The following is an 18,989-nucleotide window of genomic DNA, read 5'->3' on the forward strand; positions in this document are numbered from 1 at the left end:
CATGAACGGTCAAAATGAGCCGAAAAAGTTAGGTGGCGTACTAGTATTTTCCATAAATAAATATACATACATGTGATCGTATAAGTTCGTCCTCTAATTAAAGTCAAATTTTTGAATATGTCGTTGCTCGATCGCCTTTTTTATAAGTATCGAAAGAGGTTTAATTAAGTTAGGATTTCTCTCACGCAAGGTGTTTTGGAGAACATGAGTTGAGGTACTTTTATAAGAGAAATGATACTTGCAGTTGTGAGTATACAAAAATTGTGCAATTATTTAAAAAAAAAGTGAATAAATACGAGATTTATATAAAAATAAATTAATTTTTTAATAATATATTCTACTCTTTTTTAAAGTAACTGCATGTCATTTACATCCATTATAATTATACGTAGCATTACTCCTTTCATAATTATTGCCTTGAAGCTCGAGAGAGAATGGTCTTTGTCTTGAAGCTAGCTTTGGAGAGCATCTATGAGGGGAATTAAGAGGAGTGGGGAGAGTGATAATAATGTTGATGGGACCAAAGTGGGACCTTGAAGAGCGTCAGTGGAACAAATTAGACACTTGAAGTGGAAGCTGCAATGTCAAGCAAAGTAACACCCAAAAATCCCTAGCCCTCACCCACTGCCCACCAAAAAGAAAAAAGTGGAATAGAAATAACATCAACATCGTTATCATCCAAACATCATCGATCATCTCCTCTATTTTCTTCATTCTCCTTTCCTTCGATCAGTCCCACCAACTACCGTACCCACCTGATCTTCAACTTGCAGAAAAGCAAGCACTCTTTCCGCTCTTCCTTTCCTTTCCTTTCCTTTCAATGCAGAGCATGATGACTGCCATTCGAGGTCATGTGTACGATGACTAGTATTTGAGTGGTGTGAACCCATGTTGTGATAAACTTATAAGCACTAAAGTCCCTGATCCCATATCGAATGATAGTCACAAGCCTCATCATGAGTCGTGAACACATACATAACTCAAAATGAGGCTTAGTATGTTCATCTGCCTAACACGGGAACAGATCAATAGGTATGACTAAAACATGATGTTTTCACCATCCCTTGGGAGTTTAGAAGTTGTTCAAGGCACCACTAACAGCAGTTTTGCCAAGTGCTTTGGAAAACTAGGAATTATAACCACACAAACAACTTTCAAAGCAGATGATCACAATGACAATTCCATTTCCACAAGCTCATGACTCGGTAACATGTCATAAGTCATGTTTAGATGCAACTAATTAAGATTCCAAGGAAAAATGCTCATCAAGTTGGGGAAGAGGTTAGGGGACTGAAGAAACCGATATCTGTCATAAATACAATACAAGAAAGCCGAGAGGAAACCAAAGTTACCATAAAATTAATGAACTCTTTATCCTGCTACGTACTACAAACTCCCCCCATCAGGTACGCAGCAGTACCATTAATTAGCAATCAGAAGAAAGCCCGGCTACCATAAAACACACGCGATCCATCCTTCTTCTTGTCAATTTCTAATTTGTTGCTACTGTTTTGAATGACATCCCCACCATCTTCACTTTCCGGTTTATCAAGATCCATTGGAAGCTTCATCTTTGCCAAAGATTCGGTAAATTGCTGCATGCTTCTCATGTACATGTCCACTATTTGCTGTTGCATTGCAGACTGCTCAGCCTCAATGTTGATATTCCCGAGTGGACCTGAAAATACTTGACCAAATTTGGTCGAACCGCCCATATTCCTATCTTTTTTCTTCTCCTCCTCTTTGCTGCTTATGAAATTTGACTCTTTTTCATCTCTGATTTCAGTCCCCTTTTTCGAGGTTGGAGTGTCTGGACAAGCACCGGAATTCTGATTAGCCTCAGCAGGGATTAAGCCATTGACAGAACTTGGTGATTCACCACATAAACGACTCTTTTTCTCGGTTGAATCAGCCGAGTTTCTATCATCGCTTAAGCTTGTTGTAGTTGAACTAAAGAACCCAGAATTTTGTATGCTTCCATTGGGAGAATTTGATCCACCACGATTTTCCTCAGACGAATTCACAGTCATATCATAATCATCAATAGAATGAGGAGAAGAGCCAAGGTGGAGAAATGAAACGAGTCCCCTAGAATTGGACCTCGAACTACAACCATTCCCTGACAAGTCAAAGTACTCGGATACCATCTGTTGATTCTCTTTAACAACATTAATGTCTGGGAATTCGATCCTAGAATATTCAATTGGGTCTAAGATCACATCTGAGATTTTCCGGTCAAGCAATACAACCTCCGAAGATATCGATGACTTGGTAACCGATTCGGATAATGAAGAGGGATTCACAGGCAGGGCAGTGTTAAAAGAAAGACTCAATTGGATAGTTCCAGCGGGGGAGTGAAAGAGATCAGTGGAAGAGAGGCTATAGTCTTGTGTAACCTTTCCTTTGCCAACCACTTGTGAAATTGGGACCAAGACAAACCCCAGCAGTTGATCTTCCATGTAGTTTCTAGCCCTGCTGAGCATCCAAATCTCACATTTTAGAACTGCATCGACTTGGGTGATTTTCATCCTCAGGTTCTCGTTGAACTTCGGATTTTTGCCACCTCCATGGATGATTCGAGTGGTGAGAGTCTCATCTGGGTTATAGGTAAGAGAAAACTTTGCATAGACATCTTGGTTATCGTAGATACATATGTTGTGAATGTTCCTGGCATGATGAACATATACGTCAAGAATACCCGAAAACTCGGAATCATCATCCCCATGATGACTCATTGTGTTGGAACTAGGGTTATAACGGAACCCAGTGGTTTGATTGAACGAATCCATCTCAATATAACCTCCAATGCAAAGATTGGTGCTTCTCTAGCAGAAAGGGAAAACAGGATGGAAACAGAGTTGGTGTGGGAAACTGGGTTATCAATGCAAACACATTGATGAAATTTATTTCTATATTTTGTGGGTGAGCAAAGTTACAGTACGTGAGTTCAAGCAAAAGGAGTGGAAACAGAGGAAATTTTGGAGAGGTGAGGTTAATAGAGACAGAGAGTTTAAACAAAACAGAACAAGAACAGAGAGTTCTTTAGTACCAGAGTGATGAAGAACAAGACATTGGAATCCGTGCTTCAGTATCCTCTGAACTCATGAGTTCTTGAAAAAGTTTGAGAAGATCAACCTACGAAATTCAACCAAAAAGCACAGAAATGAAAAAAAGACCAAAGAGAAAGGGAGACTTATGGTGGAAGGAAGAAGCTTGCTTTAGTGGCTGTTAAGGGTAGTTGGTGGAGCAATGGAGGAGGAGAAGGAAGAAAATCAAAGGAGATGATGATGATGATGATGCTGGTGGTATAGATGATGATGATGTTATTGTCGTCTTTTTGCCACTTAGTGATTGCTTCTTTGCTTTTGAGGGGTGGGTGAGGGATAGAGATTTTTGCTTGACATTGCAGCTTCCACTTCTAGTACTAATTTCCTCCACTGATGGCATTGGAGGTCCCACTTGACCCCTTCATTATCACTCTCCCTACCCCACTCCCACAGAGATGCTCTCCAATGCTTTAAGAAAAAATCATGTCTCTCTCTCTCTCTGAGGAATAAATATCTCATGTTATTTGTGAACAAAGTCTTGAGAAATGAACAATCATTTTTTATAGAATCGATTTTATGAGATGGATTAGTCTCATAAATTTCTTTATGGTATTAAAGTCTGCTACAGGACGAATAGGGCTTCACACTACTTACCCCATGACAAGGATCAGGAAAAATACTGGTTTGTACGTGATAGAGGGTGTTGAGGAATAAATATCTCACATTGCCTATGGACAAGCTCGTGAACATGTTTATAAGGAAAGAATAATCATCTCTTGTAGAATCGGTTTTATGAGATGAGTTTGACTTATAAAATTTTTCATCTCTCTCATGCAAGAAAAAAATGCCTCTACAGTTCCCAACCACTGTGGAGAAAAGAAAAAAGTTTGCATTGCATTGGAAGCAAGTGACAAAAGAAAATATGAGAAACCTATAATTCAATTATGCACCAGGAGGTACCCATGGCTCACCATTTGACAAGTCTTACTTCAATAATCACATCTACCTAAACTTTCGTCTACATAAATGATTTCCATCATGCAATTTAAACATTTCCTTTTTCACTGATCTCCAAAAGAAATTGGTTTCCACTCATTGTAATAAGCAAAAGCAGTGTATTTCAACATGCTTTAATCAGTTTCTAGACCCACATATGATGGAGGAAGAGACAAAGTCCCTTCTCATTGGCCTCATTTATTTCAAGCAAAATTGAACCTGAAAATGTATTGTTGCTCTTTTCACGGCCACCCATTCTGTAATGCACTCATCAAACATGAACATGACTTTCAAAGTCATCAGAATTCAACAACTTTATTTCTTATCATAATTATTTGGCTAGGAATAAAGTTGTACGTATCAGACCACGAAGCACAGTTTCTTATGACTATTTTTGCATTTAAATCTATTTTTTCATGAGGATTTTTTCCGGGAAACAAAGCTCAGCAAAGCAATTGCTTAAACCGAAATAAATAAATAAATAAATATATATATATATATATATATAGTTGGTCATTATTGGGAAAAGCAATGCTTGAAAAGGCAATTCCATGAGTTTATTAAACAGCTGTAAAATCAAAAACCGAGATTGTGAGTGTGTTTATGGCGTGAACGGTTTCATGTTTACATTTCCAGATTTTGAATTTCTTTTCTTTTTATTTCATTTCATGTACCTTAGCTGTTTTGCGATTTTGCATTTCTTGGTGTCATGAATCTGTGTTTGAACAAAGTGACATGGGTTCTAATCCTTTCAAAATCAATGTTTGGGCACCACCGAACAACATGAATGCTCTCTCTCTCTCTCTCAAAATGTACTGGCTTTGTATGGTTTCTACTCCCGACTTTGAAAAATCATGTGTTGCCGCAGACATATGAAAAGTACGTTAAGATATAGGAAATGAGAGATCTCATAGACGGTGCCAAATGTTAATGAAGTTTTTCGTAATGTTTGTCATGTCTTCTTGTAACTTGTAATCAGAAAGTAGAGGGGGGTGGGAGTCCCCCGGGGTGTCTCTGATGATTAAATTAGAATATTTCTTGGAGAATTAGCCAATGAACTTTTGAGCTAAAGCATGTAGTTTTACCTGCATTCCAGCCTTATATTATCTCCTTGAAGTTGAGCCTCTGCTTATCCTCTAAGGCTAGAGTGTATGTTTCCTGTACGGGGTGCCATATCATTGCGTTTAATTCTATTGATTCCGCCAATAGCTTGGGATGTCGTATGTCACGGGCAAGTGGTGAGGCGTGGCTTCCTGCAGACATTTCGGGACCCCATCTAATGTCTTCTCAAGTCATAACTAGAGGCTTTTGCCCTTTAATTCAAAGGTCACCGGGTATGGGCTCGGCCCGTTTGGGCGAGGGCCCATTAGTCTTTCTGAAAAGAACACTTAAAGTGGTATAGATATTGAATAGATAAGCAATGTGGGGGGCTATAGGCTATATTTGAAAAGTTATAGGTAAATAGGGAAAGTAGCCTTTATAAATAAAAATAAAATGAAAAAGTAACCTTTATTTGATGGCAGGTAGCGACAAGAGATGCCCATTATATGATTAGTCTGACTTTTTCCAAGTTTAGTCTTTAGGTGTAGCTAATTGGATATCTTGAGATAGGGGAATAGAAAGATTTCAAGCTCATTGATTGCTTTTGTGTATATATATATATATATATATGTTAATATGGGATTTTGTAGTGAAGGAAGGGTTTGTTACCCTTGGTTTATGGCTTTGTGACATGAACAAAATATGACAAGCATAATTGTTCCTTTTTCATTAAAAAGTGGGATTCCATTGTACCATTTACAGCGTTATTCTGTTGACTATTTATTATTTGTAGGATGACTTGCATCCTTCTATGGGCCACATGTGGTGACAAACCAACATGCCCACGGTGTAAACATCCATTTGAGTTTTTAGGATGAAAAATTGTTATTATTATTATTATTATACAAGGGGTGGAGGGTTTCCAAATTATAATAGCAATCAAGAACGTTAATCGTTCATTCATTGAAGACGCAAATCTGATTGATTAACTTAGAAATCTAATGAATTGAGAATGTGGGATTAGGAGTTTTGGCAGCTTAATTTTCTAGCATATTTTTTTTGGACTATTATGAATTACTAATTCATGTAGAAAAAATCTCTTTACATGCCTTTTTTTAATACCCCCAACGCACTACTGAAGTGAGTCCCCCCAGAATGATGAAAAATGATCGATGTTTTGACTATTTTATTACTATAATAGCTCCCAAAATAATTGGCATAAGGCTTGTAAGTAAGAAATAATTAGTGACGCATCTTGAATGACAGCATCAACGATTACATGTTTGAGGAGAGTGTCTGCCTACTTCTTAGAGCCAATTGGTTTAAACCTTTGATTGTGGAGGATCAGGAAGACATTTATGATGATGCTGAAGATTATTATCCATATGAAGAGGAAACAGACGATCTAGATGAAGGTACTTCAGTAGTTCAACAAGTCTTGTATTGGGAATCGAAGGTGGGGGGACAATGGTTATGTCAGGTCAGGACGCCAAGAAGCGAGGCCAGTCTATCAACCAAATTTTCAGGACTCTGGTGCTGGTTCATCCCGAGAACCTAAGGAGGTTGCGAAAAGTGCAACTGGGCGACGGGCAAAGAGGGCACTCAAACATGAAGCAGATGATAAAGCTACTGCAAAAAAGCACCAGCAGCATCTGCTAAGGTTGGGTCGGACATGATACAAGGGACATCAAGTTTGAGGCCCAACTACTTACAGAAATGGCTTCACGTCCGGCCCAACCTCACCAAATGTTGCTGCTGCTTTCTTCAGCATCTTTACAGCTGCTTCGTGTTTGAGTGCACTAATTGTCCATCGCATAGTTGCATTTTTCACAGCCTCCTTAGGTTTTAGGGATAGACCTGCACTAGAGTCCTAGAAATTTGATTGATAGATTGACCTCGCTTCTTGGCGTCTTAACCTGACATATCCATTGTCTCCCCAGCTTCGATTACCAATGAAAAGATTTGTTGAACTACTAAAGCAAACTTCATCTAAATCATCTTCTTCCTCCTTATATGGATAATAATCTTCAGCATCATCATAAATGTCTTCTTGATTTTCCACAATCAAAGGTTTAAACAAATTGACTCTAAGAAGTAGGCAGACACACTCCTCAAACATATAATCGTTGATGTTGTCATTCAAGATGCATTAGTAATTATTTCTTACTTACAAGTCTTATGAAAATTATTGTGGGATCTGTTATAGTAATAAAAAAGTTAAAACATCGATAATTTTTCATCACTGTGAAGAAACTCACTTCAGTAGTATGTTGGGGTGTTAAAAAAAAAGGCATGCAAATAAATTTTTTCTACATAAATTAGTAATTCATAATAGTCCAAAAGAAAATATACAGAAAATATATAAGAAAACTCATTATCCCACATTCCTAATTCATTAGATTTCTAAATTGTAACCATCAATAATCAATTAGCCAATCAATAATCAATTAGATTTGCTACTTCAACGAGTGATGATTGCCCTTATAATTTTAGAGCCTCTAGTTGTACAATTGAGATAGTATCAGCACTTATGAGACTTGACAGCTCAAACAAATCAAAGATCTATAAGCTTGAGGCATAATAGGCTCCAATAATACTATATTTAGAGTAAACGCAGGCCACATTCCATTGTAGAAACTATTGGACATCTCATACATGAAGGGTAACAGTTATAACCATAATTTCAAAGGCATTCAAAAAATTAGCATCGGCGATGAGACAATTTCTAGAACAATAAAGGCAGCCAGATAAACAGAGTGGCGAGACAAACCAGTAAGCATGATCCCAACCTTTTACCAGAGCCGTCTCCTGAAGCATTATCTTATCCAACCATATCACATAGATTCCATCATAATACCCACATTCTCTTCTTTAATCTGCAGTTTACCCTATAATTTCCAAAACCCAAATGAATATGCGTAAGAATCACTAAAATTACAAAAAAGAAGAAGATAAAACTAGCATATACAAAATGTACTAAATATTTATTTGCATTCTGCCTCTCTTTCACCATTAGAATGAGCTGTTAAACTATTGAGACGATACAGGAAAATAAAGGAGAAACTAAAAACTCAATTATTTTCAGTCCCAAGTAGTTTCTAAATTTGTCCAAGAAAATATTTTAAAATATTTTATAAAAAGGACTTTCGCACTGTTCGGTTCCCGAGAAAATGCAAGAAACATATATTTCACGTAGTTACATATTGGGTTTCCCGTAGTTTAAGGGAAAAACAGAAAAACCACGCCATTCAGAATTCACTAGCTTCTTCTATTTTCTTTTGAGTCTGTCGTCTACATACTTGCCGAGACGTGCAGTTTTTTTTTCACATTTTTTAAATTTCTTAATCATTTAAAAAAATTCACAAAATACTTAAATAATAATAATAATAATAATAATAATAAAAACACCCAATGGGGATCCATTCTCCAGACTCTCGGCGGGAATAGCTTTTTCCTTTTCTTTTCTGGGCAAACAAACGATGTCAAGGCACGGAACGAGGAACAAAGATAAAAGAATTTAATGGTACCTGGGGATCATGATCTTGGATGACGGAAAATGTCTCTGAAAAATAAAAAGCCCAAATAAGAAGAGAGACACGCCAACAAGAAACTGCACGCTGGAAGAGGTTGTGATTCCAAAGAGGTTGGAAGAGATTGTGGGATGGGGCTGGGTGCAGAGGAGAGAAGAAGAGGAGAGAGATACAAAAGTAGAGGATGTGAACGCTATTAAATACGCCCCTAATATGAGTTTGAGGTGTGCAGATAGACTTCTACTTAGAATAGAAGTGGTGAAGAAATAAAAAGATAAGTATTGAATTAAAAAGGATTATCTGTATGTTGCTCGTTCAGCCACTTCCTCATTGTTCAAAAAATTGAGTAAGCTCTTGACAATCTACTTGAAATTCTGATTTATCAGCCTGGCTTAAAGCTTTTATTGAGCAGTGGCTCCATACATCACGACCAGCAACACATTCCCACAACACATGTTCTATGGTCTCTATTTCACTCAGACAGATTGGGAAATGGGGATTATCAATCACCTTTCTTTTGATTAAATTGGAGTTTGTTGGCAGTGCTTTATGACATGCTTTCTATAGAAATAGCTTCTCTGCATTAAGAATTGCTGTCTTTTATAATTTATTTCGGCATTCCTTCACATTATGGCTTCTGTCCTTGATTTCTTTGTTGGATTTCCCCTTAAAGGTGATAAGCACTTCTAACTGAGAAAAGGCCATTTGTTATGCATCTCCAGAGCAGTCTATCAGGACTGCCACAAGGACTAACGGGAATTCTGGTTGAGAATTCTGGTTTGGATTAGCTTCCGGACTTGAAAATATTTCCTTAATCAACTGGACTTTCCATGTTCTTGTATCAATGGCAACAACATTTGCATCTCCATCAAGAAGTTTGATGGCCTATCTTGAAAGAGGTGGGCTCAGATATCCATTTGTCAGTCCATTTTTTAGTGTATTCACTATTCCCTATCTTCCACATCAGGCCATCTTCAAGCAAGGATTTTGCAGCTATGAACCTCCTCCAAATGTAAGAAGGGCTCCTACCCAATGTTGTTTTGTGGAAATCCCTCTTAGAAAAATACTTAAGAGATAGCACAATTGCAGTGAATCTTCCTCTTATTATTGTGATGACCCCACCAATAGTCTTGCATCATTCTGTTGATTTCCAGCATAATGGGTTTTGGAATTCTGAAAATGTCCATGCAGTAGGTGGGAATAGCTTGGATCACAGCTTTAAGCAATATTTCTTTCCCTGCTTGAGGAGAGAAATTTCATCTTCCAATTGCTTATTCTTGCTTTCACATTGTCCAGAATATTTCTAAGGAGCCTGCTCGAGATTTGCCAACAGAGGCAGGAAGTCCCCGGTACTTTTCATAGGATTGAGTAATCTAATTCCAGCTATTCTAGTGATAATATCTTTTGTTTCATTCTTGTAGTTCCTGCTAAAGAAAATCGATATTTTCTCCTTATTAAGCCTCTAACCTCAGGCTTGTTCATAGGTCTCCAATAACCTTAACAACCTACTCTATTTGGAATTCCATTTTCAGTTTGTTGGGCTTAGATTGGGTCATGACTAGCAAAGCAACATTGTGGAGCTTTTGGCATGTTGGAAATAGAGGACTAGTTGTCAAAAGTGTGAATTAAGTTGAAGATGCTTCAAGGATTTCTTTTCCAAAAACCTTTTATCATTGGATGATTGCTAGTTTGGTTTTTTTTTTTTTTTTTTTTTCTCTATTTTCTATGACTTCTTTACTCTTTTTATGCTTTTTATTAGGCGTTTCTCTTGTACATATTCGGCAACACCTTCTTTGATGAACTCGAGCCAGTTCAAAAACAGATCCAAATAAGACATGGTAGTGGTATAAACTTGAACTTTTTCTCCTATATAGTCTGCAAAAATAAGACTTCAAATAAAGTCCAAGGGTCTGTTATACGGGGAATGATAAAGACTAGAAGAAGTCATCAACATTTATGGATTCGATGCCCCAAATAATCATACAAAGATTGGCTCGTTTTTAAAAGTATCGAAGCTGCAGCTTGACTCCAGTAAGTATTCTTGATGTTTTTTAGTACAGAGGAAATAAGCTCATTCTCTACAACTTGCTAATAGATCTAAACTTCATGATCAGATTAGTTCATTCCACAACTAATGAAAATTTATTAACTAATGCAATAGTTTTCGTGATTATATATTTCTTAATTAGTACGTACAGCTAGCTTGTATTTATTTTGTGGGCACGTGATTTATAGCTTGTATATATATTGCAAATAGACGTTACATAAATATAACAGAGCATAAATTAATATGGCTTTTGATTGTAGAATTATTCTAGATAGCTAGCTAGCTAGCACAGTACATCTTGTGCTCGTAAGAACCAAAATTCATGGAAATTAATTAAGCAGTACGGCATGCCAATGACGTGTGGCCTGATGGCATTTGTTGTACATTAATTATTTATTTCCTTAAATGATTAAATCTATAAATGCATAATAATTTTAATTTTAGGCAAAAAATTTATATAGTTGAATCACGTGATATATCATGATCTTATATAATACATATGAATTAAATCTAAAGTTATAGTTAAATGAAAAATAATATATCCAACTACATTAGTAAATTCTTATTCAATAAATTTTACGCGCGTCGTCTTTTGATTTTTTTCAACTTAAAATAGATACCCTTTTAATTGGTTTCATAATTAGCTTCAGTTTGAATTGGAAGCTCATCTCAACACATATCATTTCATCATTACAATTTTTTCAAATTTTCACACAAAATATAATAAATAATTAAAAATTTTCAAATCTCTAAATAATAATAATATTAAAAAATAATATTCTAACAATATCTTATTCAATTCATCTAAAATCATCCTAACTCATCTCTGAATCCAAAATGGGTCTAATGAGAAAGTTAAATGAACTATATATAAGTTGCTAGTGATCATGATCTTGAAGTTAATTAGTGTTAAGGATAAAGAAGCACCATCGAATCATTTTGGTATACAAGAGGAAACAAGAAGCAGAGTTGCAATGCATAACAAGCAGCACAGTGGAAATGCACAACAGGACCACAAAGGATTTTGCACATTCCAGAAGCACACGACATGACCATGGAGAATATTCCAGCAACAATAAAATCGATCTGCAAAGGATACATGGCAAAAGATCCGCCTTTTTAAGAAAGTAGTTGTTGTAAATGGGTAGTAAGAGGGTAGTAATCCTATCATTTTCCTTCTTTATAAATACTCTGTAAAAAGCATTATATTAATGTATTATGATATGAAATAGAAAGGGAGGTTTTCATTCCAGACTTATCTCGAACACCTTGTGTACATGATCTTCAATAATTCAATATGGTAATGAGCCACAAAAAGACTCACGTCTACAGTTTTCTTTTTCTTTTTCTTCTTCTTGTTCCTCCAATGGCCGACCCAGACTCCCCTGATATTTCATCTTCAACTTCCCACCCCTCCATCATCAATCCAAACATCCTTATCTCTGCGTCGCACTTCATTACCATTTAGTTAACCATTGATAACTACTTGTTGTGGAAGGCCCAAATGGTGCCCTTCCTAAAAGCTCACCAACTTTTTCATCATTTGGATGGCTTGACTAAAATGCCTCCCCCAAGGTTAATGACTCCGAAAATCCTGCTTATACCAAATGGGTCTTGGTAGATCAACTTATTTTATTTGCCCTCAACTCTTCCTTATCTGAGCAAGTTCTTGCACAGGTTCTAGAGTGCACTTCCTCGCACGAGGTCTGGTCCCTTCTTCAAAATCTTTTTGCTACACAATCAAGCACTCATATAATGCAAACACAATATCAGCTTGCCACATTAAAGAAAGGTCCCGAATCTGTTACTGATTATTATCACAAAGCCAAAAAAAATAAAAAAATAAAAAAAAATAAAAAGGAAAAGAAAAAGAAACAAAATGTAGGCTACCGAAATTCTTAGAATTTTTGGTTTGTCTAAAATTTATATTATCCAGGGTTTCAAAATTCTAGGGTTTCTTGCATCTCTAAGTTTGTCAATTGATTGGAGTGTCATTTCATTATTTCTCTTCTACTTCATTGTCAATTCTTGTGTGTTAGAATTCAATTGCTTGATTTTCAAAAATTGAATATTGTTGTTTGTGATTGAATTAGAGAAAAGAAGACAAAAGAAAAGAAAGGAAAAGAAAAAAAAAGCAAAGGAAAAGGAAAGGAAAAGAAAAGAAAATTCAAAAAAAAAAAAAAAAAAGAAGAAGAAAAGAAAATGTAGTATATTCAAAGGTTGCTATATTGTTACAACAAAGAGAAAAAAAGACATTTGTTAATTGAAATTTATCATTAAAGGGGCTGAATATATCTTTCTAGTTGGTATCTTATTTTATAATTACTCTTTCCCTCGTATAAATTCTTAGAGTTTTGTGTCATTTTATTTCTTTATTGTTTCTTGTTCTTGTTTCTTTGATCTATATTACTGGTTGGAATAACACAAGTTTGTATTGTCTTGATTTAGTTCAAATAGTTCTTAAAGAACTTGAGTGGGAAAACGATTGAAGTAAAACACAAGAGACTGTGAGACCTTTATCAGAAAAAAATCAATTAAGAGTGAAATACGAGTGGAGTGTCATTATTCGAGTGTAAACACGTAAGAGAGTGTGTGAGGTTTTTCACTAATATTCTTTTTGTGCAGCACATTATGATGTCTTATAGGAGTGACTCATCACCAAAGGGGATGACATATAACTCATTCTTTATGTTGCAAGCCATGCAATAACAGTTTGAGCAGTTGAACTTTGGGTTGGGTGAAGTGAGGGATAGGATGGATCATCAAAATACGATAATTAGAAATCTATAGGGCATGAGAGATAGGAAGAGGCGTGAGACTAGTATTGAACATAAGTGTAAGAATGAAGAGTCTCTTGTTGCCAGGCGTGCTCTCAACACACAAATTAAGATGGATGATATAAAGCAGCAGAGCGAGAACATTTTTCATACTAGATGCCACATCAACAACAAGGTATGTAATATGATGATTGATGAGAGGACTTGTATTAATTTGGCTAGTACTGCTTTAGTTGAGAAATTGAATTTACCTATCTCGAAACACCCTAGACCATACAAGCTGCAGTTGTTGAATGATTGTGGGGAGGTTATGGTAAATAAACAAGTGCTAGTTTCTTTTTCAATTGGTAAATGCCAGGATGTGATGCTTTGTGATGTAGTGCCTATGCATACTGGTCATATTTTGTTGGGGAGGCCGTGATAATATGATAGGAAAGTGATACATGATGGGTTAAGGAACATTTATAGTTTTGAAAAAGATGGAAAAACAATCAAACTTGCTCCTTTAACTCCAATACAAGTCCATGAGGACCAACCAGAGCTGAAAAGTGAGATTGATAAAAAAATAATGATGGGAACCAAGGTGGGCCTTGTCTTAAGGATCCTATACAAGTTCCAGATGGACTAATTACAAGATCAAGAGCTAAGAAGATAAATGAAGCAATGCAAGGATTGCTGTAATCCACTTAGGACGAGTCTAGCAAGAGCCGAATATTCAAGATGGGCTTGAGAGGAGGAGATCTAGTGATCATCCACGTTATACAAGCTATGGAAGAGTGCAACATAAATTAAGGTCTATTATTATGATTATGTGATTGAAGTTCTTGGATATATTTATTTCATTAAAGGGGCTTACTTTATTAATTATAGGAATTAGTCTAGAATAATTAGGCTTGATGATGTTTGGCCCATATATGTCTTATTTCTTATGAACTAGGATTTTTGGGAAGATCTTGTATTTTGGCCAATGGCTTATTTGGAAAGTTACTTTTTATGAATTAGGGTTTAAAGAAGTACTGTAGCCGTGACACTATTCATCTAGGGGTATTTTTGGAAGAAATGACTTTATTTTGGCTAGGGTTTTAATTAGGTTTTGGTTTAAATACTCTTTGTAGTCTTAAGTTAAGAAGTTTATAAAATTTGATGAATTTATTCATTGTGAGTCGAGTTTATCTCCTTTTGTTCTTGAATGAACTTTTGAACTTATCAAAGGCAAATCACAACATTTGTGGCAGTCCTTCTGGTAATCTGGATTCTTGAGACAAGTTCTTCAACGGGTTTAGATTTTAATATAATTTAGATTCTTGAAACGAGTTCTCATCGGGTCTAGATTCTCCATCTATTGACTTGATTTTGACTTTCTTGGGTGAGTTTTCAAATTGATTATAGGTTCAAGGGATTCCATTCCCATGGGTTTCATATCACAAAGCTTTGGCTACTTCCATGGGTGCTGTTGGACAGCCTCTCTCACCCACTGAATTCTCAGTTTACCTCCTTGCAGGTCTAGGCTCAGATTATAATGCTCTTGTGACCTTCCTTACAATAAGAGCTGACCCCCTTTCCTCTCACCAAATATACAGCTTCTTATTCAACCAGGAGTCGCGTCTCTCTCACCAAACAACTACCCTTCTCGGTGGCAATTCCTTAACAGTTAATCTCACCACTACTTGGAACTCTGCCTCATTCTCTTCCTCTTCCCATCGTTCAAGTTGTGGTCGAGGTGGTCATAACTTTCGGGGTAGACATGGAACTGGCCCAGAACCACCTCATTCCTTTTTAAATAGCAGTGACTCACGACCCGTGTGTCAAGTTTGTAAAAAGCCTAGTCATTCGAAGATTAAGTGTTTATCACCGATTTGACCACAGTTATCAAGCCTCTCCCCTTCTTCTTTTACAGCAAATATGGCTTCCAATGGTTCTGCACCATCAGCCTCCCACCTCCATTCATGGTTTCCAGACACAGTGACCACTACACATTTTACACCTGACCTTGCTAACCTTAATCTGGATTCTATGTCTTATCAAGGATCGGACCAAGTGAGTATTGGAGATGACTCTACCATGCCGATTCAACACACTGGTTCTGCTCATCTTAAAACGTCTACTAACAGTTTCTTACTTTCCCAATTGCTTCATGTTCATCTCTCGCTAAAAACTTACTCTCTGTCCGCCAATTTTGTGTTGATAATGGTGTATATTTTAAATTTCACTCTACATCTTTTTTTGTGAAGGATTCTCACACTTGGGCAGTTCGACTTTAGGGCACCGTTATATATATTTATCTTACATCAAATTAATTGTACATGGAGTCGAGTGGAAACTATTTTTGTTGGTAGTAGTACTGTTGAATTAATTACATTATTTTAAATTTTCAAATACTCTATTATATATATAATTAATATATATATGGCTTCCTCATTCTAATAAGTAACTTAATTCATTTTTTTTATGAATATAATGTGCTCATGACATATGATCCAATCTTTCAAGAATATATATATATATATATATATATATATATATATATATATATGCCACAAGTCTTCACCTAATTCCGGCTCCATACGTTATATTTTACTTTCATTTTCCCTTTTTGATTCTCTTTACTTTCACGTTTTATTTATATTGCGTACGTGCATTTTCAAAGATCTGTCAAAGTTGTGAAATTATGTGTTGTAAACGATAGATAGAAATAACCTATAAGTTTTTAGAAATTAAACAAACAATTAGAGAAAATTTATTATCTTTTACAAATATTATATATCTAATAGATATGATTAGAAAATAACAAGATAAGAAAAGATTAATTTGATGCCATGGAAATTCCAGATCGAGAATTAATTTGGCATATTAAATTCGATCCTCTTAACATGAACAAGAACTTTGATCCCGATTACAGGTTCTTCATTCTCATACTACCAAGACTTCCTATGTTGATTCCATGGCCAAGTCCACATGCTACTTTCTGGATAAGTATATCTCGATTGCCATCCCCAAGAGAGATACAATCATCACCGGTTCTGATTTTCGAATGAATTATATTGATTCCAGTTGATCGCCCCATATGGATTCCATCTGTGTTAAGGCTATCTCCAGGTTCTCTGATATTTAAGTGGAATAGGGTAACGTTTTTGCAAGCAAAAACATGCAAATGGAACTGTTTGCTATCCAAAGACGTTGTGCCCCGAATCATTGAATTGGTGATAAAGTCGAACCTTATATTCTGTTCATTTTTTAAACATCATTAAGCTACACATGGTCAAAGCATAAACATTGCTTTAAGGATAAGACTTATAAGATTGGAATGGTAAATTTTGGCAAAGATTGATTAAAGGTAGAAGTCGTGAACTTACAATTGGGAGGGCACTATTGTATTTACCCCAAACAGATTTTCCTTGGCCATCAAAAGTTCCATTGCCTGACAAAGTTAACTGGTCGACACGTTCAAAACTGACCCAACTTTCCCATTTGAAAAAACTAAGGTCTCCTAGAACGTCCAAGTTGCCTAGAACTTTAAGCTCAATAGGACCTTTGCACGGGCCATTTAACTGCACTAGGCCCAACCTATATGTCCCAGCTGGTACCACAACTTTACTGTGACCTGGCGTTGCACATGCATCCTTCCGAGCATTTGACAAAGGCTACATGCAAAATTATTAATCATGAAATAGAGTTTAATTAGCACATGAAGCAATTATATATAAGTTGGTTGGGAATGCATGAGTGCATACCAGGGTGATATCCTCATTAACCTTTCCTCCATACTTCTTCACAATATTAAAGACGGCTGGTTTGGCATTGGCAACCGATGCTAAGAGAAACAGAATTGGTAAGGTTGCAATATTCAATTTCAAACTCATGTTGAGATTTTTGCTTCGTCCGAGCTGGTTGTATATAGGGGAGATCAGTATTGATGAGTAATTCGTATAAGATTTTAAATTTGATTTGGTTGCATAGGGATGTATATATAGTGGAGTAGACAGGCTAAGCACCTTTAAAACTTGAAACCAAATATTACTTGCTAATTGTTATGCAATCTATGATTCCAAGGCGTGCACGGTTCACCTAATTCAAGTCCGTTGATCCATCATTTATATATTTGTCTCTGTTATATAAGTGGCTATGAAACAGCTGTCAAACGGAAATTCTTGTTTTCCGTTAACTTTCTGTCAAATTACCAACGCAATTTGGTACATAGCAGGCAAACCCATTGTCTCAGATTTTAACATCAAAAATCAAGCAAACCCATTATTTGAGACCCTCTCTCTCTAGAAACTCACTCGTCCAAATCCAGCTAGGGGGAAGGGGAGCTTCAAACATCAGTTCTTCTTCAAGGAGCAGGAGCTCTCCGTCGATTTCTCCGTTGTTGGTGTGCCGTCACCGTAAGGAAGATCCATCGCATACACGGCTATCTTCAACATACACAGCTATATGAAATCTGAAAAATACATAGCATACAAGACATTAATTAAATAAATTCCACAATGCATTAAAAGAGGTAAAATCTGAAAAAGATACGAGCTTTCAACTACAATGGCTCAATTTTGCATCACAACCACAATCTCACGAAAGGAAATCAGGGTTAGGGTTTATACCTTTGGTGGATCTCTTCCCAAAACACAAAACGCAGAAGAGGAAAAGGCATATTTGGCTTGGGGAACTAGAGAGCACACAAAATCCTTGGCTTGCCATTTTCCTCTTGAGAAGATGAAATAATAAGTGCTTGGGCATAATTGGAAGGAGAACAGAAACTGGGAGAGAAATAGAAGTGTCGTACGGATAGACTTGAGGACTTTGAGAGAAATTTTTCCTTTTCCTTGCCTTGGAAGCCGACGGGTTGGGGTTAACTTTTAAGACTCCTTCCAAAATGGATGATGATGATTAAATTTGAAAAGATATTTCCCTTACCTAACAAATCAATGGCTAAGATTAAAGGAGCTTTATACTTAAAATAAATAAAATAGTAAAACTAAGGGTAATGTTGTAAAATCATATAATTATATCCTTCTCTCATTTTAATAAGTCCCATTTAAATAAAAGCATATTCATCTTAAAATAAAATGATTAAAAATCTTTATTTTAAAATATATAAAAGAATATTTCATTTAAAGAATTAATAAAAAAAATGATGTAAAATAACATTATTTATATTGAAGATTATAACATTATTTCACATTAAGATCTCAACACGCAAACTCTCTTCTGTAATTCTATAGTAAGGGATGTAACATGATTTAAAAAAATGAATTCTAGATACTTAATGTACAAATTAATATGTACTTGTGACGCATTGCCTGATCACAATATATATGCATCTTCCATGACTAGCTTATTCTTTTGTATTTTTGTATAACTGTGATTTGATAGCAGACATTGTATTATTCATTATTCTTTCCAGCTATAGTAGCTGCAATGAGTTGTATATAAAGTAACATTGCATGCAAGAAAAAACTGTGATTTGATAGCAAAAATTGTATCATTCATTATTTAATTTAGTTGTGTTTTTAGTTTAGTTAGGCATCTCTCTCATGTAAGAAAAAATGCCTCTACA

General features: G+C 35.9%; 2 protein-coding genes and 2 pseudogenes across 2 annotated transcripts; 1 reads left to right on the plus strand and 3 right to left on the minus strand.

Annotated features, from left to right (window-relative positions):
* Positions 1–1,035: 1,035 nt before the first annotated feature.
* On the minus strand, positions 1,036–3,456 carry LOC121239555. Its single transcript, XM_041136819.1, has one exon. It carries the CDS (start codon positions 2,787–2,789, stop codon positions 1,434–1,436), a length of 1,356 nt encoding a protein of 451 aa, XP_040992753.1. The 5' UTR covers positions 2,790–3,456; the 3' UTR covers positions 1,036–1,433.
* A 2,422-nt stretch (positions 3,457–5,878) lies between these two features.
* Positions 5,879–6,760, plus strand: LOC121238202 (annotated as a pseudogene).
* Positions 6,761–6,792: 32 nt separating this feature from the next.
* LOC121238203 lies at positions 6,793–8,622 on the minus strand. The gene is made up of 4 exons (XM_041135041.1): positions 8,612–8,622; positions 7,855–7,953; positions 6,980–7,228; positions 6,793–6,883 (listed from the first exon to the last, which is right to left on the minus strand). Exons 1-4 carry the CDS (start codon positions 8,620–8,622, stop codon positions 6,793–6,795), a joined length of 450 nt encoding a protein of 149 aa, XP_040990975.1.
* A 7,653-nt stretch (positions 8,623–16,275) lies between these two features.
* On the minus strand, positions 16,276–17,298 carry LOC121238205 (annotated as a pseudogene).
* Between the last annotated feature and the right edge of the window lie 1,691 nt (positions 17,299–18,989).

Source organism: Juglans microcarpa x Juglans regia, chromosome 7D (assembly GCF_004785595.1).
Source record: "Juglans microcarpa x Juglans regia isolate MS1-56 chromosome 7D, Jm3101_v1.0, whole genome shotgun sequence".
Lineage (NCBI taxonomy): Eukaryota > Viridiplantae > Streptophyta > Magnoliopsida > Fagales > Juglandaceae > Juglans > Juglans microcarpa x Juglans regia.